The sequence below is a fragment of the Ceratotherium simum genome, chromosome 17 (genome assembly GCF_057802395.1).
Source record: "Ceratotherium simum simum isolate JZ-2026a chromosome 17, ASM5780239v1, whole genome shotgun sequence".
Classification (NCBI taxonomy): Eukaryota; Metazoa; Chordata; class Mammalia; order Perissodactyla; family Rhinocerotidae; genus Ceratotherium; species Ceratotherium simum.
The window spans coordinates 4,622,757-4,648,812 of record NC_141916.1 but is presented as its reverse complement, the minus strand read 5'-3'; the positions used below and the strand labels follow the sequence as shown (position 1 = coordinate 4,648,812).

General features: G+C 38.9%; 1 protein-coding gene across 1 annotated transcript; it reads right to left on the bottom strand.

Moving 5' to 3' along the window:
* On the bottom strand, positions 1-24,152 carry TMBIM4 (transmembrane BAX inhibitor motif containing 4). The gene is made up of 7 exons (XM_004429375.3): positions 23,981-24,152; positions 13,483-13,591; positions 12,351-12,456; positions 9,191-9,224; positions 7,082-7,199; positions 1,805-1,850; positions 1-216 (listed from the first exon to the last, which is right to left on the bottom strand). Exons 1-7 carry the CDS (start codon positions 24,075-24,077, stop codon positions 10-12), a joined length of 717 nt encoding a protein of 238 aa, XP_004429432.1. The 5' UTR covers positions 24,078-24,152; the 3' UTR covers positions 1-9.
* Positions 24,153-26,056: the final 1,904 nt, after the last annotated feature.

The following is a 26,056-nucleotide window of genomic DNA, read 5'->3' as shown; positions in this document are numbered from 1 at the left end:
TGCTTTCAATCACTTTTTATTAACTGCATCCAAAAACCGCAACAGGTGCAGGAATAAATTGATGATATCCAAGTAGAGGCTGATGGCAGCTAATACATACTCTTCAGGCGACAGCCGATGCATCAGTGAGTGTGTGTCATAGACAATGAATCCGCAGAAAAGAAGGGCCCCTAGAGCAGCCAAGACCAACTCCAATGTCTCACTATAAAAAAACAACTACAGGCAAGAGATTCAAGTAATAAGTTTACAGTTCAGAACAGTATTAAGAATACTTAAGTTACTTGCTCTTAAGTTACATATGCTACATACATATTTAATAATGCTGTACAACTTTGAATACAAATGTTAGAAGCAGAAAAAGGCAAAGCAGGTCCACCCTCGCTTCTGCTAGATCAAAGAATGAATGCATGAATCAATGGATATCCTCCTTTCTATTAAATGACCCACTTAACTTTGAACAGGAACATTCCAAATATAAATTATTTAAAAATATATTTCAAAAGCTTTTGCACAGGAAAGGAAACCATCAACGAAACCAAAAGACAACCTAAAAATTGGGAGAAGATATTTGCAAACCATATATCTGTTAAGGGGTTAATATCCAAAATATACAAGAACTCATACAGCTCAACAACAAAAAAACTAACAACCTAATTAAAAAATGGGCAAAAGATCTAAACGGATATTTCTCCAAAGAAGATATACAGATGGCCAACAGGCACATGAAAAGATGTTCAACATCATTAACTATCAGGGAAATGCAAATCAAAACTACAATGAGATATCACCTCACTCCTGTCAGAATGGCTATAATTAACAAGACAAGAAACAACAAATGTTGGAGAGGATGTGGAGAGAAGGGAACTCTCATACACTGCTGGTGGGAGTGTAAACTGGTGCAGCCACTATGGAAAACAGTATGGAGATTCCTCAAGAAATTAACAATGGAACTACCACACAATCCAGCTATTCCACTGCTAGGTATTTATCCAAAGAACATAAAAACACGAATGCATAAAGATACATGCACCCCTGTGTTAACTGCAGCATTATACACAATAGCCAAGACTTGGAAGCAACCTAGGTGCCCAGCAAGGGATGAATGGATAAAGAAGATGTGGTATATATACACAATGGAATACTACTCAGCCATAAGAAAAGATGAAATCCAGCCATTTGTGACAACATGGATGGACCCTGACAGTATTATGCTAAGCAAAATAAATCAGAGGGAGAAAGTCAAATATCATATGATCTCACTCATAAGTAGAAGATTAAAACAACAACAATCAATCACATAGAGACAGAGACTGGATTGGTGGTTACCAGAGGGGAAGGGGGGAAGCGGGGGGCAAAAGGGATGATTAGGCACATGTGTGTTGTGATGGATTGTAACTAGTCTTTGGGTGGTGAACACGATGTAATCTATACAGAAATCAAAATATAATGATGTACACATGAAATTTATATAATGTTATAAACAACTATTATGTATTAAAAATATATATATATATTTCATTTTCAGAATTATATGTGCCACTTGGAGGTTAGTAATTACAAGTGAGGGCCTCTTTCTGTGTAATTTAACTCATTTGTTCATTCATCTTTCTTTCAATCAACAATACTGATTAATATAAGCCCTTGATTTTTTTAAAAGATAATTTTATAATCATTCTATACACAAATATTCCAGATAATTATAACTAAGTGTCCTATCATACGAGTACCTCTTACAGCTTTTTTAGATTATTTATATTGACATGACCAGAATTATATTTCAAGTTACCATTTTAAAATAACCTACCTTCAAGAATCCTGACAAGCAGAAAATCCACAAAACAGTAAACAGTCTATAAAAACAAAGTATTAATAATTGAGAATGTTGTTCCTTACCAAAAAACTTGGCAAACCCATTCAACATTTTCTGAAGAAATAAATCCATCCTAATATTTTCCAAAGAATAATTGAAATATAAGAATTCACAAACATACAATGAATACTACAGAATATCCAGAAATTGAAAGAGTAGCTAGCTATTCAACATTTGTTTTTATGGTCTACAAAACTAGTTGAGTATCATTTTTACACTTTTCAATTGGAACACAAAGAAAATATGGATATAAGCAGAAATATCATTACAAGTATTTTAATTCAAAGATCTATAGAACTTCTAGAAAATATATACATGAACAAATGAAATGTAATTGCATTTTTAAACCAAATAACAATAGCAAGTTATTCTGTGAACATGCATATCCATTAAAGTTTCCCATGTACTATCTTATTCTGATGTATTATAGAACTTACTTTTATGCACATAAATTTGCCACTGCTATAATTTTATGAGTTATCATTCATACCTTTATATATAAAAATATAATTATGCATTAAATATATAAAGTATAATTATATGACAAAAGACATCTTAAGAAGTCAGTCCTTTGTTATCAAATATGAGACTTGGGAGCCTGAATACACATCTGCTTCAGGCCACAAGGAAGTACAGGGGCCAAATTTACCTTCCTTCCTTAAATAAAAACCAGACAAAATATACGAAACAAGTTTTCAGACACTGGACACCAAGCAGCACAGGACAGTGATTCCTTAGATAAGAGAAACAAAGAGGTGAGCTCTACAGCTGACCCAGGTAGCAAGTGTGTAGACAGGAACCCAGGGGGAGCCTTGCAGTCTCCTGGAGTTGAGGAGATGAGAATTCAGAGGTCAGAGAGGCCAAGGTGGCTAGAATTTGCAGGGCAAAGATCCAGAGAGGAGAGAGCTATGCAGACATCTAGTAGCTCTGGTGATAGACAGAGGGTTCCCCTCAAGTCTTTAGCTGCGTACTGATCGATGTGTACATGTGAGGGAGTGACAAAGGATGGGGAAAGAACCACCATAGAGAAGCAGGCCGAACAACCCTCAGAGCTCACACAGGGCCAGGTCTGCATTCACACAGAGCCAGAGTGCAAAGACCTCCTAAGACATGAGGCTTTGAGTAGTCCTCAGAAGGGCACTGTCTCAATAGCAGGGCCAAATTAGTCCTAAACTAAAAGCTGTTCTGGACCTGCCTAACAGAGCTTAAAAACAAGCCTCAAAAGGTTCAGACAGTTTCCAAGGAACTTAACCGCTTCCTGGAAGAACAAAGCCAAAGATATTTAAAGGAAAGCAAAAAAATTTAGCACCCAACAATGTAAAATTTACAATGACCAAAATCCAATCAAAAATGATAAAGACATGCAAAAGAACCAAGGAAATACAAATGATAACAAGGAGAAAAATCAATCAATAGAAACAAATTCAGAAATGACACAATGATAGAATTAGTAACAATGACATTAAAAAATATTCCATATATTCAAGGAGGTAGAGGAAAGCATCATCGTGAGGAGAGAAATGGAAGATATATATTTTTAAAAGACAAAAATTGAACTAAATTTCCATAGATAAAAAATACAATTTGTCAGGTGAAAAATACTCCGGTTGAGATTAATAGCAAATTAGACACTGAAGAAGAACAGATTATTGAACTTGAAAACAGCAACAGAAACTAACCAAAATGAATCACAGACAGAAAAAGACAAAAAAGAAAAAAAAATGAACAGAGCATTAGTGAACTATGGGACAACATCAAGAAGCCTAACATATGTAATTGGAGTCTCAACAGAAGGAGAAAGAAGGGAGAACATTAAAATAGTTGAAGAAATTACAGCTGAAAATGTTCCAAATTTGATGAAAACTTTAAACTGACAGATGCAAGAAGCAGAAGAAACATGAAAAAACCACACCAAAGAATATCATAATCAAATTACTGAAAATGTTAATAAAATTACTGAGAATTACTGAGAAAATGTTAAAGGTAGCTAAGGGATAAAAGACATATACAGAGGAAGAAAGAAAAGAAAGACAGCAGACTTCTTGTCAGAAAACTACACAAGCCAGAATATAGTGAAGTGACCTCTTTAAAGCACTGAAAGCAAGAAAAAAAAAAAAAAAAAACAGAATCCTATACCCAGCAAAAATATTTCCAAAAATAAAGGTAAAATAAAGATTTTCTTCAGATATACAAATGCTGAGACCAACAGACCAGCGCTATAAGAAATGTTAAAAGGAAATTCCTTAGGCAGAAGGGAAATATTAGATGGAAATTTGGATCTACACAAACAAATGGAGAACCACAAAAATGGTAAATATGTGGGTGAACATAAAAGACTTCATCTATTTTTTTAAATCTCTTCCAAAGATAATTTAATGTTTAGAGCAAAAATAATAATGTATTATGAGGTTCAGAACATATGTGGAACTAAAAGTTATGACAACAATAGCACAAAGGTAGGGGAGAGGAGATGTAAGTATACTATATATGAAATGGTATGTTATTTGAAGATAGACTATGATGATTTAAAGATGTATATACTATAAAATCTAGAACAACTTCTATTTAGAAGTTGTCAGCTAACAACCAATAAAGGAGATAAATGGAATCAAATAATCCAAAAGAGGGAAGGATAGAGGAATAAAGGAACAAAGAACAGATAGGACAAACAGAAAGAAAACAAATGGCAAGATAGTAGGCTTAAACCCAACCATATCAATAATCACATTAAATGTAAATGGTCTAAACATACCAATTAATGGGAGGGATGGTCAGATTGAATAAAAAAGCAAGATCCAACCATATGTTGCCTACAAGAAAACCATTTTAACTATAGAGACACAAATAAGCTAAAAATATAACAATGGAAAAAGATATACCATGCTACACAATCAAAAGAAAGCCAGGGTGGCTATAATAACAAAATAAGAGTTTAGGGGCAAGATTTATTACCAGAGATAACCACATCATAATGATAAATGGGTCATCAAGAGGACATAATCTTAAATGTTTATGCATCTAAAAACAGAGTTTCAAATCACATGAAGCAAAACTTATAGGACTGACAGGAGAAACCAACCAATCCATACTTGTAGTTGGAGATTTTAACACCACTTTCACATTAATTGATAGAAAAAGTAGGCAGAACATTAGTAAGCATACAAAAGACTTGAACAACACTATCAACTAAATTGACCTAATTGACATTTATCAAACACTCATCCAACAGCAGCAAAATATACATTCTCTTCTAGTGCACAAAGAACATTTACCAAGATATTATAAAATGAATCTCAATGAATGCAAAAGAACTGAAATCATACAAAATATGTTCTTTAACAACAACAGAATTAAATATACATAGTATTATAATCCAGTTTGCTGAATTGAGGGCATGATGAGATACCAGCTCTCAGTTCTTTTGCTGGAATGACCACAAAATTTCTTAGGATACATCTGGCATACCTACGTTAGAATGAAGTATCAAGCCACCTCACAGTATAGATCCTCCAGGACTTGCTTTTTTCATACTTACACCCTAGGGGAACTCCAAAGCTTCTTCACCAAGGAGTATGGGGAAGGTGGTATTAAGAACTGTAAAGCATCTGAGATTTTACCCTACTTGCAAACTAATAAGTTAGCCTGGCAGTTTCATGGATACTAGGTAGAAGACATGAGACTCCTAGGTCTGAGATGAAGGACAGTTTATTACAACAATAGCAGTAGGTGAAGAACAGGCATAGTAGATAGGTATCATGGGAGTAAAGAAATGAGAGAGCTAGAATGATAGAAGGTTGAAGAAAGAAAGTGGGAACACTGGCATTTAAGATTTCAACGATAGAACAGTCCCTAGTGATGACGAGGTTCACAACGTGGCCATGGCAGGGAGATGAAAGTTGCTGAAGCAGAAAAGGTCCAGGGATATCGAGAAGCTAAGGTGATGGACCGACCTAACATGTGGTTCAATGCTCAAGTCTTCGAAGAATGAGGGAGGCTTGACCAAAAAGGGAATCAGTGACAGTGATGAGGAAGGGTAGGAAGGGCACAGCCAGACAGCATAGGCCTTAAAGGAATGAATTTGCACCATGCTGAAGGAATAATGAAAGTAGTACTAGAGGATTGAAGCAGTTTTCAACAGTAACACCCCACCAAACTATACAGGGTATGGGAGAATAAGCAGCTAGAGAACAGTGTTCTCAGGGAGGAATCAAGTTTCAGCTGAGATAAGGAAGAAAGAATATATCACACAGAGGCTGAAATATAGGGGAGATTGTTTACCAGAACAGGAGTTCTAGAGACTATGCTAGAATGGATGGGAGGGTGGGGCACAGCTGGAGATTGAGATGGAAAGAAGCAGCAGGGAGAAAATCTTTCATCATATATACCACACAAATATGTATGAAACATCCCCCCACACGAACACACAAAAGGAAATGAAAAACAATGGTGCCTCTCCCTAAATCGATCTCCATTCTAATACAACTATTTAAGCATCTTGTGCAATCGTCAGTGTTGGCTGAACAACTATATTTTAGCCCAGTAGAGATTTCTGGTAATCTGCATTACCAGGGGAAAAAATGGGGAGGAAAGAAAGTTTTGCAACAGTAGACTTTTGTAAATTTTTAGTGTTGTAACAGGAAAAAGAACAGAAAATGGTTGGGTGATTATGTGCCAACAGGAAGCCATTGTGAGCTTAGAAAAGAGTCTATGCATTCTTAACAGGTGAGGGCAACACAGTACCATTATCCTAATATAAAAAGGATCATTCCATATATTTACAGGTTTGAAAAAAGATACAGGTTAACTCAGATGGATCAAAAAGGTTTTAAAGTTCACGCAGACATCTCTAACACCCAGGTCAATTACCTTGTGTTTGCCACAAAGATGTGGATGATTTTGGTAACATTTATGTTAAAACAAAGACCCAAATAATTTAGGTCAATTCCATACCATTCACAAAGCATACAGGCCTAGACACTCTAGAAAGGCATTCACTTCCCTTTCAATATAGAGATGAAGCAAATGACTCAAAGCCACTTTCCATCTCCTTGTATGTTCTGGGAGAGTAGGTCCTGGCCCTGACACTCAAAGACAGGACCTCTCATTACCCTCCATTTTACAAGGCAGTATCCAAAGCTAACAGATAGCACTTCTCTCAAAACTACACATAATATTAAATATATTTATCATAGCCATGAACATATAACTTACCCTGCTCCAAATTTGCTGAAATCTCTCTTAGATTGTAGAGTATATACAGTCAAACCAAGAAATACTGCAGTTGTCAGTAGAAAAGCTTGTAGAACAATATGTACATCATAGAAAGTAACTGTAAAATTACAAAACAGTGATTAAAAATGCATATAAGCATATTCATTACAAAACACCTTTTTTCTGGCATTTAACAGAAATGCTTTATTTTCTCCTGTACTATTTGCCAGTAAAAACAATTATGAAAAGATTCCTTATTCAGCCTTGGATACTGGTACAGTAAAACCACACCCATAATGCAATAAACAGGCTCCAAAATATTCATTCAAACGAAATAGGAGGTCACATTATTATGAAGTTAAAGAAATGATGGAGAGAGAGGACACATCCAGCCAGCTGGGAGCTAGGGGATACGGGGGCATGATTCTCACCCATCCCTGTCCCCGCTGCAGTCTATCACCCTCTGTGGTGACTGTCCATCTTAACTGAGATATCAGTAGGGATGATTCTGGGTCCTGTGGCTGGCTGGGAACTCCTGGACAGTAACAGCAATTCTAGTAATCAGCTGGTTAACTGCATATCCAGTTCATCAGCCCAAATAAAAAAAACTGGGCAAGGAAAACATTGAGGCTGTCTGGGGTTACGTGCCATTCACCAACCCTGCAGAGAACAGAAACCTACCACTAATTGCTTCATACCCAAATCTACATTATCTTGGAGTACATTACTGGGGGTTTACTGAATATATACCAAATTCTCTTCTGTAATTTTAGAACAACCATCTGGATTGACTACTGTATGGCTATTGTAATACAACTGCTTAACATTTTAACAGAATGCTAAATTATACCCTCTTTATTTAAAGGAAGTTAAGTGCTTTGAACCCAAACCACTTAAGTAAATTTTTAATTTTTCAGGATTAATTATCCAACTTCTTTCCATTCCTAGTTGCTACATTACTGGAATTTCTCTATTTATGCCATTACAAGATTAGGAAGGTGAACACAGAAAAGATAAAACATGAAAATACCTGCTTCTTGTCAGTAATTTCACTATAAGATTATCTGGAAAAGATATCTGATCAATGAAGTAAATGATGTTCTCAGATTATTCCACCTATGTATTTCTACCCCCAATTCCAATGACACTGAAATAAATCTCTCTCCTACATCCCTTATAAATGGTGGGAGCCGGGGAGGGCAGAGACGAACTTGATAATAACATCTATAGAAAGTAACAATAGATAATAATGCTAATAATAAGTAAATATTAAAAATACTTCTATGTTGAGAAATTTCAATCCTATTTATTTTAGTAGTGATTATTTACTTATATTCTGATTCCTTTAAAAAAGGAAGAGATGGATTACAAACAACACATAGATTCAATAAAACTGGCATAGGAAGGTTAAAAACAGTAATGACAAAATAGGAAGAGACAAATACATTAACCATAAGGATTAACAATTTACTGTTATTGAGAGTAACAGTTAATTCTGACCTTTTTGGTACACCAGGTTAATCATTTTGAGAGAATCAGAATTTTTATTGTTAGTAAGTCATGAAATTTTTTAGTTGAAGCATTACATGGGGTACATCAAGTAATTATAACAGACACTTCCTTTCAAAAACATATTTAACACCAAATACAAAACAGAAATTACCACTGTTTCTTGAGGTGCCGTTTGATGAAATACAGGGAGATATAATAATAGAGCACAATTCAGTGCAGGTACTTCGAGAGGCTGAGCCCACGTGATGAAAGTACATGGCTCAAAACCTGTTTCCGGTTCTCTAAGATCCCTTTAAATTAGGGAAAAGATTAGCTATGGTTGTCTTATTTTTACAAATGGGCAAACACAAATGAATACTGTTCTCCAGTCTTATTGTTTCCTAATTCTTTTCTACTTGCGTTGAAAAGCTCAGCTGAACTATGTAAAATATAAACATTTAATTTTTGCTTGTATTTTAGGAGTTCTTCATCCTATGCCATATTTTTGAAATATGACATTCCATGATGTTAAGCCTTAGCCCCAAACACCTTTTTACCCAAAAGATTTTTCCATATTAAAAAGTTACTGTAACATAGAGAAGCACAATAATGGCTTACCAACAAAGGCCACAGTCAGGGCTTCCAACAGAGTCTACAAAAAAGAAACTGAAATTACACAAATGCACATAAAATGTGTACTATGTCATGTACATGTTCTAATTTCTAGGAGTTCAATGTGATTCCACGTGCACGATCTCATTTCAGCTTCAGAGAAGCCTTGTGAAGCATATGGGACAAATAGAAAGCCCACCATAATGAAACCAAGACCTCAATGTACTGAGAGTATTTAGATTCTAATTGTGATGCCATCACTCCTTAAACTCTAACTAGTTTTCATATCTGTAACAGGAAGATTATAGAAATGATATAGAAAATTCTATTTTTCTCACTCTAATACAAATAAAAATGAAACTGCAAATCATGTGAAAATTTATAAAAACCCCAATATCTCAAACAAACACAGGAAGAATAAAATATTTAGGTAGTACTTTGGTGTGGCAAAGTCTTGCAACCGTCTCCTAATATTCATTATCTCTTCCCTAGTAACAGAAGTCTTACTCGGACACATTAAACATTAAACAGATTAAACGACACTTTTCAGCCTCCCTTGCAGCTAGATCTGGTCATAAGACTCTATTCTAGCCAATAGAATGTGAGTAGAGAAGTGTGCAACTTCTCAAAGCAAAGAGGCTTGCTCTCCCCTTTCTCCTCTCATTTTTTAAAATAACTGGATAGACTGTGAATATAGCAGTGAGCTATGTTATACCATGCAACACTTGAGGAATGCAGGTGCCTGAGCCCACAGTCATTCGGATTTTTACATGAGAGAGAAATAAACCATCTTGTTTAAGCCCCCGTTATTTTGTCATTGTTTAAGCCACGTCACAAGTAGTTGAACTCATATCCTAAATAAAAGATTTAGGGATATTAAGCCTTATCCTCTAGCTCTTTCCCCTTAACGACATATCTTTGTTTTGTTTTATATGCTTACTCTAGTTAGATTTTATCAACCATCTGACAGACCGTATCATAAAGGCAAAGCCAGAAGGAACGGCAGTGGCTGTGTAACCACACTCCCAGTGGAAGCATCCCTAAACCCTCCCCAACCTGAAATCAAGAAATCATCAGAACAAGAGCAGAAATGGGATTAGAAATTGTACAGACATGCACAGGCAATGAAGCCACTGCCATATTTTGTTATAATGTTATTGGTAGTGTCAAGGAAGTGGTAGCAAAAGATGATGGAAATATTTTTTCTGGGCAATATGACTACACTACATTCTTGACATCTGTAACATGCTTTTAGGTAAGAAATCCTACCCCATACTAAGTATCTGAAGGAAACAGGACAGTACAAACAGGAGAAAAAATAAGACTAGGAAAACACACCACCATCCCAAAATAACGCCCCCTTTTCAATGTGTGTGTACACACACACTCACACACACACAGACATGCCTCATAAGGCAAGGTAAGATCCATCTCCTTGCTTATTTGGGGGGAGCAGGACAAAATAACCTAATCAGAGGTCTCTGAGTAATCTGAAATGCCTTTTACATGCTTCCTTATTTGTTGAACCATTTTAGCTATGGGAATGCTCAATAGTTGCGGCAGTTAAATGACCATCTTGCCCATAAGCATCTGGCTAATGCTTTTCTAGTGGGTCCTCTTCCTGGGGGACAAAAGTTGGTCCACACCCTTTTCCCACACAGAAATCAATCCTAGTCTTTGAAAGGAGGCTGGCTGCACACACAGCTGAACGGGAACTCTACACGATGCTGCTTCTTTTTGCGCCTCCTCCCTCTCTCCTCGGACACAGATGACTGGGCCAGGGGCTGGCATCTAAGCCAATATATGTGCCAACCCATATACTGGCTAACAATCTACAGTGTGACCTGTGCCAATGATAAGCTGTGCCAATCGAATTCTTTCTCACTCAGGAATCTAAACTCTGAGAATGAAGCAGGCAGCAGGAGCTAAAGCTCAAAGGTTAATGAACCACATAAGTGCCCACAATGGGCCATATAAGAACTAAAGAGAGTAAAGGAAAAAAACCACATATGAGGACAGATGTAAGGTAGAGAAGAGATGTAATGGAAGAAGGAAGAAGAGACCACAAACTCTTGCTGTTGAATTTCCTACAGCAGCTTTATTTGTAGAAACTTTCTCTAGTTCCTTTTCTTCTTGAGGCCTGGTGGGTTTGGGTTGGTGGGTTCCCAAGCTCTTATAACCTTAAAATAAACTCCTTGCTACTTGAGATAATTTGGATTAGGGTACTGATCCCTGGCACACAAAAGACCTTAAGATTTAAAATGAATAACCTTTCCTAAAAGCTCCAAAGTCATGAGCTTTTCTTTCATCTTATTAACATCAACTTGCTATCAGAATTCACAAACTTTCTTTAGTTGAAAGCATTTTAACCTGATAAAGAGCATTTTCACTCTTGTTTGACTAAATATTCTTAATATTAGTTTGCAGTGTTTTGAAGTAAATATTTAGGTCAGAACCCAAAGTCATATTAGATATGAGAAGAGGAAAAATAATTTTTAAAATATATAACTTGAGCCTTACCAACTCATTCTGGTCATGTTCTAAGATTCAGTTTTTATAGGTAGTAATTGGGTTTTAATTTTCACAAATATCTCAACAAACATGACTTAAAGTTCAGTTCTCCCAACTACGATTTTGAAACAAGTAAGTGAAGCATATCAACTGAGCAAAATGGTCCTTTCAAAGAAAAGAGTGATGTGATAAGAATAACACTGAGTTAAATCATAAAGGTTTCAACTTAAGATCTATGAAATTAAGGCCACAATATTGTTTTTTCCCAAGAAAATCACAGAATATTATGGGTCAAAATATCACGGGGATAATCTACTTTAATATTTTCACTTTACATATGAGAAAACTTAACTACAGACAGACGAAATGCCCAGCCAATGTCACACAACCAGACAGTGGCAAAACTAGGTCATGTGATTTCAATTCATTATTTTTTCCGCTACATCCTAATACTGACAGAAAAAACTTTGAAACTGACAAAGGTTAAAAATCTAAAAGACTAGAAAATTACCAGTAATTTCCTAAAATAGTTTAGTTTTTTAAAAACTCAAATTTTGTTCTGCTACTGCCCTATAAGTATATGCAGTCAATTAAACAAATAAATTTAAAACTCAGGAACAAATGTTAAGGGAACAGATATTGTCAAAGTACTCACAAATCCAAAAAGCAGGTACAGGTTAAGGGGATGCTTATGTCTGTTTAAAGTCAATGCCAAAATCATACCGAAAGATCCAAAGGTAACCACCAAAATTAAGGCAGGACTGAAAGACATAAAATTAAAAGCATTTTCAAGTTAAAAAACAGCATAAATAATATTATCCAATTTAATAAAATTTATCTATTTTATGTGTTTGTGAAAGTACAGAAAAAGATCTGGAAGGATTCACACCAAACTGTCAAAAGAAATTATTTTTCCATCTGGGAAATTGAGGAGTGTGCAATAGGGAGGATCAGGAGAAAAAGAAAAGAGCCTCCAGCAAAGCGGGAAGACTTTTCCTTTTTAATTCATGGACTTCTATCATATCTGAGTAATTTTTGCAACTAGCATACTGTTTTTCTTTTTAAACTAAAATGCAATAAATAGAAGTTGTTAAATAATAAACATATTTTATAACTACTTTTTTAGGGTATTTACTATATAGCTGTAAGTTAAATTAAAGAACATTACCCCAAACAGCAAACCAAGAGATTCAAGACTCCCCTTTTCTAGAGGAAGGGAGGATAGAAACTGTCTACTTCTAAGAAAATATTCAGTCTTTATGTTTCCTTTCCTTTAATATAAAGAATCTACATTACTTTTAGCCATGAAAATAATTATTTTGGAGGTCAGATCTTAAACAAATTAGGGATGAATTATATGGAGCTCCTCTGAAAACCTGTCAGTGAAATTATCCTACTTATGAGCCAACACTAAGACAAATTAAACACATTTATTAAGCACCTTTATTTTTCAAGCACTGTCTCAGGCTTTGAGGACAGGACGTAATTCTAATAAAAGCAAAAAAATAAGACAAAAAAAAACTGCATGAAGTAAAAATTCTCAATGCTATTCCAGGAGATGAGGATTTAACCCTACGAAACTGTAAGCTAAAAAGTTCAGAGGTAAATACCACGTTGTAGAACATTCTCCTTATCAAAACAAAACTAATCTCATTTACAAAAGCTAATGAAACTTTTTTACATTCTAACCTCAAAAGTTAATAGATAAAAATGAACTTTGTTTATAATATGCCCTTTTGATCATATGCAGTGGCTGAAAATGATTCAGAATCATCTCATGACCTTACCTTTCATGTACAAATGTCCGTATAGACTCAAAGTACAAAAAAAGTGCAGATGTCACTGTAGTTAAGAGAACTTGCACAGAAAGGATGCTATAGACTTTCCTTAGAAAGGCTGAAAGAGAAAACAATTACACATGACTATTTTCTTAAGCATTTATCATAGAACAGCAAGATCAAATTTCTTCTTAGAAACATTAAATTTTTATATGTATTCTTTCTACATTTTAATTCTTAATCCAAAGAACGTAATCTGTAACTAAAACTAAAAAAAAGAAAACTTCCAAAAGAACCAAAAACTGTAAGTGATAACTATTCTCCAAGTATGAGCTTAAAAAAAATTAAGTTAATGGGGCAGAATGTAAATGTTTTCATCAAAATAAAATCAAAGTATTAAATACGTATTTGTACACAGCAGCATACAACAAAGCAAAAGATTAAACAGGGAACGTTTTTGAAGAACAAATCTATCTCGAAACTGAAAAGCAAGAATAGAAAGCTTATGGTTGGATATAATTAGATATAAATTTAAAAAAGAAATCTTAATTCCTAAGCAGTACAAAAGTTTCCCTGAAATGAAACATCCTTAAAAGGCAAATCATATATAAACTTACTTTCTCTCACCTATTTTATTTTTCACTTCTAGTACCTCTGCCTCTAGTTTCTATACAGTAAGAAAGTCTCACTTTCAGAATATTTTATCATCAACATCAATATATCAACTCCAAGGCCTAATGATTAAAAAATACTTATTAAAACCTTCTGATATACAGATGATATAAATAATACCATGAACACCAAGCTCACCACCAGCTTCAGAAATAAGACATTAACAATAGTTCCCACCTCCTCTATGTACACATACTGATAACAACATCCTTGTCCCCTCTCCCTTAGCTAAATGCTAACAGTCTTTCAACATTCAGCCTTTCTCAGTTCTCCAGTCTGAATTAAATGTTTCTCTTCATGTTCCCAAGGGACTCTAAATGTTCCCTTGGGATCATTTTATTTTATAATTGCTAAGTCTGCTTGTTCTTCAAAAGCTCCCTAATAACAGGGAGCATGTCTCATTCATTTTCACACCCCAGCACCCAGCCAAGTGGATGGCACAGAATAAATACTCACTGAATTTTATTTTTGAGTAAATTTACATTGAATTAATGAAAGGTGACTTTTGTCAGTCAGGGAAGAGAAAAGGTATTAATCTGAACCAATAACGGAGCCACATAACTTACATCGAGCATTGTGCTTAGGCAGGCAATAAAAACAGTGTGGAACGACTTTTACCCAACAAAAGAAGATGTGAAATTGTCTCTTGCCTCTCATGACAATGCTCATATGATAAATGTTTCTTTTGAAAAAAATTCCTACTAAAGACCTGGCTTCCCAAGGAAGGATGAAGTGCTTTGATGGCATGTCAGCTAAATATCAAATAATAAAATAAATATTTTATAAGAATAAGGGGATTTTCATAAATACTAAAGATTTAATCCTTAAAATGCCCCCAAATTAAATCTTTTTTTTTTTTTGGAAGAAAATCACTTTATTCTAATTAATTCACAAACAATAACATCAAAGAAGCTGGTTTAAGGAGGCCACACAAACATCGGCCCAGCCCCAAACTCAATACCATCTCAATGAACTTCTATACAGGAAGAACACCCTCTTCCATTGCAATTCCGATGCAAGGAAACTATTAATCATAGAGGAGAGATTTAACTGATGGTTTTACACTTTATATCTTCACTATTAATTATATTTTTATGCTAAACTAACTTGGTCATGAGAGACGATTTTCCATGTCTTCAACCTGAACTTCTTGATTAGGCTAATCCATTTGCAAATCTGCACTGTTTCAGAACCTCGCTGAAACCCTCACAAAGCTTAAGGTCACTCTGGTTCTGGGCACACTCCAAAAACTGTTTCATTTTGGAGTGTGCCCAAATTAAATCTTAATCAATGTTTCCCTCTGGGACCCTTTCCTAATGTCTTAAACAGGTTTTACTGAACATCTAATTAACCAATGACTCACAGTAACAGTGAGTGTCAGTTGTATTTTGGCCTAGCCGTGAGTACACATCTTGAACCAAAAGGAGATAAATAGTGCTAATCTCCACAACAGACCTACAATTCACTTTCTTAAAAAGGCCCTGAGGTCTGCATGCTTTGTGTCATTTCCACTTTTTTCACAAAAGCAGAGAAAAGAATATATTACTGCCATGGACAATGTGCCTTGGGCAAGCTTTCCGCCAATTTAATTACTAAACCAAGGGGCAAACCGTATTACCCCAAGGGATTTTCTGGACTGCAAAAATAATCACATTCTTTATTTCTGATGCCCTATTAGATACCTCACATACCTCAAACCCATTCCATATAACATATATTCTCAATTAAACAGTGAAAGTTAATGTTAATCCTTATCATTTTATGGAATTGTTCTACAGTTCAAAACAGTGTGTTTATGTGTATTTGTATAGATGTGTGTGCCCAAGTGCATATATAATACAGGACTGGAAGAAAAGACATACACCAAGCTGGTAATAATGGTTTTCTCTGGGCAGTATGACTGAGGATGATATTCATCTTCAGTTCTTTGCTAATCTGTGTTTTTTATATATCACCAATAAATATTTGTTACTTTTATAATAGAAAAAATTTTAAAGAAACCTGTGCTACCGACGCACCACTTCTCCCGCCATGCTGAGGCCGCGTCCCACATACAGCAACTAGAAGGATGTGCTGCTATGACATATAACTATCTACGAGGGCTTTGGGGGGCAAAAATAAATAAATAAAAATTAAAAAAAAAAAAGAAACCTGTGCTAAGCGAATAAATTCATCATAAAAATAATCCTTACATAGATATTCTAGATCACAACTTTTCTATACTCTTTAAAAAAGGGAGTTTAAATCAAATCCCAAGAAAAGGCAACATTTGACACCCATTTTGAATAACTAATATAAAAAGTGGCAAAGGATATACTCACAGGGAAAAATAAAAGATCCAATATGAAAAGAACCTAGCCAAACTGCAATATCTTTCAAATTTTTTTGGAATCCTGATTTCTCCCCTTCTACCTTCCAACCCTTTCTATTTTTATTTCTCCCCTTTCTACTCAAACTTAACATGGCCAAAACAGGACCTCTTCATTTCCACCCAAATCGGTCCTCTCTCAGTCTTCTCATCAGTAATGAGCACCAACACCCCCCAAGCCAAGAATGTAGGCGTCACCTCTGATTCCCTTCCCTTTTCCCCATCCGTCAGCAACTACTGCAGCTTCCACTTGCAAAGCAGAACACGTCCACCTCTTTGGTCTCCTCTGTTACCTCCCCAGTCAGTCTGCGGTCTCTCACCTGGAACTGGAGCGGCCTTCTCCTGCTCTCACTTTTGTCCCACTCACGGTCCCAATCCATTCTCCACACAGCTGTCACAGTGATCTTTTTGTAAAGTAAACCACATCATGTGAGTCCCTGCTTAAATTCTTTTCATGGTTTCCCTTATACTCAGAATAAAATTTAGAAGCTTCTATGGGGTCTACACAAGACCCTACGTGACACGGAACCTTTCCAACCTCCTCATACCACTCTTCCTTCTCCTCACTATGTTTCACCCACACTAGCTACCTTTGCGTTCCCCAAACATTCCAAATCCTTCCTGCTTCTGGGCCTTTGCCCTTGCAGCTTCCTCTGCCTGAAATGCCCTTACCTTTCTTTACATGGAATGGTGGTTTAAGATATGTCCACAATTTTTTGACACTTCCTTCAAGTGACTCACTTGTAACAAAAACATAAGGCAGAAGTGGCAGTATGTGTTATTTCTAGGACTGAGTTATAAAAGGCAATACCTGTCAATTATAACTTAATAAAAAAAAAGGCAATATGGCTTGACTTGCTCTTTCTTAGATCACTCGCTCCAGGGCAGTATTTCTCAACCTTTTTTTTTTCATTATTGCCCACCTAAGGAGAGCCTTCTGGACATTTTTTTCCTAATAGTGTCTCAATAAAATTTTAATACCGCAAATATATTGTACATTTGGTTACACCACAGCTTTTTGGAAGGCTGCAAACCATTGTAATATCTGAGATTTTTTTGCCCTCCACCTGAAAGAACCAACTTTTACTCTCTTGGAGGCAATACTGTCCCCACTGAGACTAAATGCTCTAAGAGAAGCCAGCTGCCAATGTCATGAGGAAACTCCAACAGGCCTATGGGAAGATCCACATGGTGGGAAAGTGAGGTCTCCTGCCAACAGCCAGAGAGAAACTGAGGCCTTCTGTTAATAGTGACGTGAATGAATGAGCCTTCCTAGAGGCATATCCTTCAGCACAGTCAGGCCTTCAGATGACTGCAGCCCAGCAACATCCTCACTACAACCTATGACAAACTCTGAACTAGAATACTCAGATACCTGACTCTTACAGACTGACAACAAATCTTTATTCAAACCACTACGTTCTGTGGTAATTTGTGAGTACAACAGAGAGCTAACACGGATTTTGGCAGGTGGAAGCGGGGTGCTGCCATGGCAAAAACCTAAAATCTGCAAGAGGCTTTGGAATCAGGCAGTGAGTAGAAGCTGGCAGGGTTTAGAGGTGAAAACTCAAAAAGGCTTAAAGAAACTGCTTGTAGAAGGATGATGCCTTTGAGGAGGCTGTGGGTCACGGCTGAAAGGAATGTGAAGAAAAACCTTATGAAACTGGCGGGAAGAGAATCCTTGTTACGTACTGGCAAAAAATTTAGCAACACTGTCACCTGTGGGAACATGGAAAGTAGAAAATGTGCCTAATGAAGTGGTATGAAGACAGATAATTTGTCTCTTTAGTTCCAGAGTCTTCGAGGGGAAATGTACTCAGAGGAGCTGTACTTAAGGAACCTATACGCAAGGAGCCTCATCCACGCCAGGATTTGATTTAGATGACAAGATTCTGGACTTTGAGCTGGTGCTATAATGGGATAAGACTTTTGGAGGGTCTTAGCTTGTATGTGGAAGAAAGAAAAATAATTCATGGCCAGAAGGAATACTGTGGTGGTTTAAAATATGCCTGTAAATTATCTGACACTTACCTTCAAAAGCTGGAGCCTAAATCCCCTGCCCTTGCGTGTGGACTGAACTTGGTGACTTGTTTCTAATGAACAGAAATAAGGGAGATGTCATGGTGTGTGTCAGCACCATAACTTGGCCATAAAAGATAGTGTGGCTTCCTCCTTGCTCTCTCGGATCACCAGCTCTGGGGGAAGCCAGCTGCCAGGCCATGGGAACAGTTAAGCAGCCTATGGAGAGAGCCACGTGGCAGGGAACTGAGGTCTTCTGTCAATATCCACATGAGTGAGATTTCCAGGAAAGAGATCCTCCAGCCCAGTCAAGCCTTCAGGTGAGTGCAGCCCCAGCACAAATCGCAGGGGAATCTCATGAGACACCTTGAGCCAGAATCACTTAGCTAAGCCTCTCCCAGATTCCTGACTCTCAGTAACAGTGTGAGAAATAACTATTTGTTGTTTTAAGCCACTAAATTGGGCAGGTAATTTTTTATAAAGCAATAGATAATTAATACACCTGACTCGCTCTTTCTCATACAAAACAGCTGCCATCTCCTTTAAGAGCTCTTTCCTTGACCATTCCTTAACTAAAATACTTGCCACTCTAGGGCAGGCCAGATGGTGTAATGGTTAAGTTCATGCACTCCGCTTCAGCGGCCTAGGGTTCTCAGGCCCAGGTCCCACCCACGGACCTACACACTGCTCATCAAGCCACATGCTGTGGTGGTGTCCCACATACAAAACAGAGAAGGATTGACAACAGATGTTAGCTCAGGGCCAATCTTCCTCACCAAAAAGAAAATAGCTGCCACTCTAAATCCTAGTCTCTATTCCATCACTGTTTCTTTTCTTCAGAGAATTTATCACAGCTAGTAGTCTACTTATTTGCTTACCTTTTTAGGGTCTGTCACCCCCCACTCCCCTTCCAAATAACAACTATTGAGGACTGAAATATTCTGGTCACTGCTATATCCCTAATATCAGTACAGAGCCCAGGAAAGTTTTGTAAATGAAGAAAAATGCTCACCTTCACTCACATAACTAAAGAAATGCAAATTAAAACAAGATAACATTTTTTACCACAAGAGTCAGCACACTATGGCCCATGGGCCAAATCCAGCCCACCACCCATTCTGTAAGTAAAATTTCATTGGGCACTTTCACACTCTCTCATTTATCTATCCTCTACAATTGCTTTTGCACAATAATGGCAGAGCTGAGTAGTTGCAACAGAGACCCTATGGTCCCACAAAGCTGAAAATATTTACTATTTTGCTCTTTGTAGAAAATGTTTGCCAACCCCTGATCTACCAGATTGCCAGATGTTAAAAAGTTTGATGATACTCAGTGTTGGTGAGGGTACAGAAGAGGTACCCTCATATATTGTTTGCTGAAGAGCCAACGGGTGCAATCTCTTTGGAGGATAGTTGAATTTAAAATGCATATACTCTTTTGACCCTATAATTTCACTTCTAAAAATTTATCCTAGGGCTGGCCTGGTGGCGTAGTGGTTAAGTGCGCGCACTCTGCTTCGGCAGCCCAGGGTTCGCAGGTTCGGATCCCAGGTGTGCACCGACGCACCATTTGTCAAGCCATGCTGTGGCACTGTCCCATATAAAGTGGAGAAAGATGGGCACAGATGTTAGCCCAGGGCCAATCTTCCTCAGCAAAAAGAGGAGGACTGGCAATGGATGTTAGCTCAGGGCTGGTCTTCCTCACACACACACACAAAAATTTATCCTAGAGCAATCCTTGGAGAAATTCACAAAGATATGGAAAGATGTTCCATAAAGCTATTTGAAGGAATAAAAAGGAAAAAAAGTAACAAGTCCACAAAAAACCTGCACATGGATGTTTATATGGCACCTTTATCCATAACTGCCAAAACTCGGAAGCAACCAAGATGTCCTTCAGTAGGTGAATGGATAAACTGTGGTACATCCAGACATTGGAATATTATTCAGTGCTAAAAAGAAATACACTATCAAGCCATGAAAAGATACGGAGGACTCTCAAATGCATATTACTAAGTGAAAGAAGTCAATCTGAAAACACTAAATATTGCATGATTCCCACTATATGACATTCCAGAAAAGGCAAAACTTTGGAGACAGTGAAAAGATCAGTGGTTGCCAGGGGGTTCGTGGAAGGGAGGGATGAACAGGCAGAGCGCAGAGGATTTTAAGGCAGTGAAACTATTCTGTACGATACTGTAATGGTGGATCTCATTATACAGTTGTGAAAACCCACAGAATGTACAACATCAAGAGTGAACCCTAATATAAACTATGAACTTTGGGTGATAATGATGAGTCAATCTAGGTTCATGGATTGTAACAAATTTACCACTCTGGTACAGGATGTTGATAGTGGGGGAGGCTATGTGTGTGTAGGAGCAGGGGTATAAGGGAACTCTGTACTTTCTACTCAATTTGCTGTGAACCTAAAACTCCTTTAAAAATAAAGTCCATTTAAAAAAATGGGCAAAGGACTTGAATAACATTTCTTCAAAGAAGATATACAAATGGCACAGAAGTATATGAAAAGATGTTCAACATCAGTAATTATTAGGGAAATGCAAATCAAAACCACAATAAGGTATTATCTCACACCCATCTGAATGGCTACTTTCAAAAAAACAGAAAAAAACAAGTATTGGTGATGATGTGGAGAAACTGGAACTCTTGTGCAATGTTGGTGACAATATAAAATGGTGCAGTTGCTATGTAAAACACTACGGTGGTTCCTCAAAAAATTAAAAATACAATTACTACAGTGTGAGAAAACAAGAAATGTATACTGGTCTCTGGCCCCGGTTCCTGGCACAGAGCTCCTGAAACCCTTGTCATTTCCTGGTGATAGCAGTGTCTTCTGTTCTAATGAGGAGACTCCGGTGGCCTCCTGGATGGTTCCCAAATGAGGGCTGGTCATGGGAAAGACCAAGCCATGATTTGAACCTTGAGATTTTCGTCGAGGCCCCCCATTCTCTTGAGAAGGAAGAAGGACTGAAAATGGAGTTAATAATTGATCATGCCTACATGATGAAGCCTCCATAAAATCCCAACAGTATGAAGTTTGGGGAGCTTCCAGGTTGGTGAACATATCCAAATACTGGGGGGGTGATGTACTCACACTCCACGGGGACGGAAGCTCCTGTGCTCAGGACCCTCCCAGACCTTAGCCTACGTCTCACTTCATCTGGCTGTTCATCTGTATCCTTTATCACATCCTTTAATAAACTAGTAAAGGTAAGTGCGTGCTTCCCTGGGTTCTGCAAGCCGCTCCAGCACATTAGCCAAACCCAAGGAGGGGGTCTTGGGAACCTCCAATTTGTAGACAAGTCTGATGGAAATTGTAGGCAACCTGGGGACCTACTACTTGCATTTGGCATCTGAAGTGGAGTGGAGCAGGCTTGTGGGACTGAGTCCTTAACTTGTGGGACCTGATACGATCTGCTACTAGTGTCAGAACTGAGTTAAATTGTAGGACGTTCAGCAGGTGTGGAGAACTGCTTGGTGTGGGGAAAACCCCCCACGCTTTTGGTGACCAGACTTGTCAGAAGTTAAGCGTTCTGTGTGAGTAGTACAGGAGAAACACAGGGGGAAGAACTGATTTTTTCCCTACTCATAAGGGGAAAAAATGAGGTTTTTCATTAAAACACATAGGATCAAACAATTACACTTTTGGGTCTATATTCAAAAGAACTGAAGGGCCGGCCCCAGGGCTTAGCCGTTAAGTGCGCGCGCTCCGCAGCTGGCGGCCTGGGTTCAGATCCCGGGCGCACACCGACGCACCGTTTCTCCAGCCATGCTGAGGCCGCGTCCCACATACAGCAACTAGAAGGCTGTGCAACTATGACATATAACTATCTACTGGGGCTTTAGGGGGGAAAAAATAAATAAATTAAAAAAAAAAAAAAGAACTGAAAGCGGAGTCCCTAAGAGATATTCATACACCTATGTTTGCAGCAGCATCATTCACAATGAGGTGAAAGCAACCCATGTCCACCCACAAATGAATGGATAAACAAAATGTGGTCTGTATATACAACGGAATATTACCCAGCCTTAAAGAGGAAGGAAAGTCTGTCACATGCTACATAACGGATGCACCCTGAAAACGTGCTAATTTAAATGAGGCAGTCACAAAAAAAGACAAATACTGTATGATTCCACTTATATGAGGTATCTAGAATGGCCAACTTCATAAAACAGAAAGCAGAATGGCAGTTGCCAGGGGCTGGGGCGAGCGGAAACACGAAGAGCGGGTTCACCGACACCCAGTTTCAGTTTTGCAAGAGGAATCGTTGGGGAGATGGGTTGCACAACAATGGGAATATACGTAACATTACTGAACTGTACACTTAAAAATGGTTAAGATGCTAAATTTTTCACGTTGTGTGTATTTTACAGTTTAAAAAATCTTTTAATTAAAAAAACTGATCTCCCTCGCAGAAATAATTTCAAAGTTCAATTCCAGAAACAGAGAGGCGCGCGATCCAGATGATGAGTTTATCTAAGCGTCACAGCTCCTTTTCCAGAGCAGCCTCCAGCTGCCCCGCTAGGAAGGCCGCCTGGGGCAGCTTCTCCATGGACCGGCCCCACGGCGGGACCGTGGACTCCACGCCCGGAGGCGAGCGTTTCCGACTCAAGGCCGCGTCCGCCCGCGGGCCCCGCGCAGTAACTCAAGGCCCGGCACGCGGGCCCGCGCCCCCTCCGCCGCCGCCTCCGCGGGCCCAGCGCGCTCGGGGGCCGCCGGGAACCCGGACGAGAGCGGGACCCCGCCCCCCGCCATCGCACAACCCGGACAGGCGGCGAACGGAAACTGGAGACGCCTCACACCCTGGCCCGAAGCCGGCCCAGCGGACGGTCGGCCTTTCAGGGCACGGCACGGTGACCACACAGCAAACTCATTTTCACCCAAAAGTGACCCTTAGTTTCTTTTAATTGACAGATGCATGGGCCGGCCCGTGGCTTAGCGGTTAAGTGCCCTCGCTCTGCTGCTGGTGGCCCGGGGTTCGGATCCCGGGCACGCACCGACGCACTGCTTCTCCGGCCATGCTGAAGCCGAGTCCCACATACAGCAACTAGAAGGATGTGCAGCTATGACATACAACTATCTGCTGGGGCTTTGGGGGGAAAATAAATAAATAAAATTAAAAAAAAAAAAAAAGAAAGAAAGATGCCAAGCGAGGCTGCCGAGGCTCTCGGCCGCCCCCGTCTACACCGCGGAGGAGGCTGCAGGCGAGGCCCCGCCGGGCCACCTCCCGTGGACCCCGCGGTGCGGAGGCGCGGCCTCGACCGGAGCGACGGCGGCCGGAAGGGCTCTCCCCGGAACCCCGGACACCGGAGCGCCCTCGGAGCCGGCCGGGCGGCGCCCGCGCGGGAACCCGGAAATCCGCCTCCGGGGCCGACTGCGCAGCAGGGCCGCGACGGGCGAGGGGCGCTGGGGGCGGCCACCTACCCATGCGGATGTACACGCTGGCCGAAGCCACGCAGCTGCCATAGTTGAAGTCGTCCTCGATGGAGGAGCAGGGGTGGCGGGCGTCGGCGTGGCCCATGTCCGCAGAGGAACTCGCAGCCGCCCGCCGCCCGAGAGAGACGACACGACGACAGCAGCCCTCAGCCCACTTCCGGGATGCCGCGATCCAGCCCAAACTAGCCGAGCGGCCGAGCGGAGCGAAGCCCAAGCTAATCGATGACCTCGCCCGGAAAAGCCAGTTAGGCTGAGAAACAGGGAGACGGCTTCAGGGTAGGATGGGAGAGAAAAGGAATTATATTCGCTGTGTCATCTGAAGTGAAACTTGTCTCGGATTTTCCTCAAGAAGTTTTTTAAATCCTCTGACCTGTGTCAACCTTTAAAAACAGAAACCAGTTTAAGAGGCAAAGTGTTTATTTGGTATCAAAGAATTGAAATTCAGAGAGCACAGATTCAGGTAGAAACCCAAATAATGTCCCAATTACAGGGGAGGACTTAGGGTTTTTTATGGGGAAAGGGGAGGATGAGATGAGTTGTATGAAGGAGGAGTTCACTGGTGCAGGATGAGGTCAGGCTGGTTTGTACTTCATAGGTTGGCTTGAGATCCAGTCATCAGGCAAAAGGCTAGACTTGTGCTTGGTTGATTGCTTAGCAAATGAGTCATCAGCAAAATCCAGTTCCATCGCTTCTTCCAGACAGGATATTCTTGTCCTTATCTTCTTGGAATGTTGGCAGTTTGGTCCAGTTTGGAAGATAAAGAAAACAAGACGTGCAGGCAATTCCTCTGAAATGGCTGTTCCAGCTCTATTTTAATATGGCTCCACTCATGTCATCTTTCACACCTGGAGAGTCGCTGAAAGTGGTAGACTCCAAGTCCATTCATCCATCCATTCAACAAGTACCCATCTCCTTCATATACCCCTTCCTTAATCACACTAGGGAGACACTGTTAATTATATTATTTATAATAATAATAATGATCTATAAATTGAGCTCTTTCTATAAACCAGGCTTTCTGAATGAGATAATGCTTAATCCCGGAGGACAAGTAGAAGCTAACCAGAGAAGAGTGGAGTGATGTAAGTAGGTTCTCAAGGGACCAACATCTGCAAAGGAGGGGTGGGGGAGGAGGCAAAGCTCAGTTGGAGTAGGGTACAGATGTCAAAGGGTGAGGATGGGGAGATAAACAAAGGCCAGACCACTGTATGCCAAATGTAGAATACATTGGCGAGTGTCATGATGAAAGGCAGGGAAGAGGTGATATTGTATTAATCTAAAAGAAATGACGGTGGCAAATACGGCAAATACAATCAGAGTGAATACTCGTGGTACTGCTGTCATTCCAATACAAAGATGAGGTGTAGATACACCCAGAGTAATAGCATCCCAGGGTCCCTTGGAATTTTTTTGATAAATTTACTTTGATCCATCCACATTCGCCCAGTCCCTACTTTAACCATAACACTCAAAAGAATTACTATGTAGAACTCAGAATAGCTGTGGAACAGCCTATTCTGAAGCTAAATCCTTAAACTTGATGTTATTGGCAGCTTTTGTCAAAAGAACTCACTTCCTAAAGATGAGCAAAAAACTTGATCTTTTATGATTTTTACATTTTACAAGCATATTATTCATTTTAATATAATGTCATAATAATAGGATTTATTATGTAGGACAAACTGGAATTGAACTGGGAACCCATCTTTTTATTTACCAAAAACAGCATTAGCAAAGTTTGATTCCCTACTTCTTACCAGTTATAAAAAATAAATTCCAGGTGGACTGTGGATCTAAATGTGAAAGACAAAACAATAAAACTTCAAGAAGATGATATAGGAGAATATCTTTATCATTTGAAGGAAATGAAAGATTTCTGAAACCAGATACAAACCAGCAGTTAACCCCCAAGGAAAGGATTGACAAATTAAACAATATTAAGATTAGGAACTTCTAATCATCAAAATACACTATAAGAGAGTGAAAGCAAGTCATAGAATGGAGGTAGATATTTGCTACACATATAATTACATAATGCTCCTTTCCAGAATATAAAAAAAATTG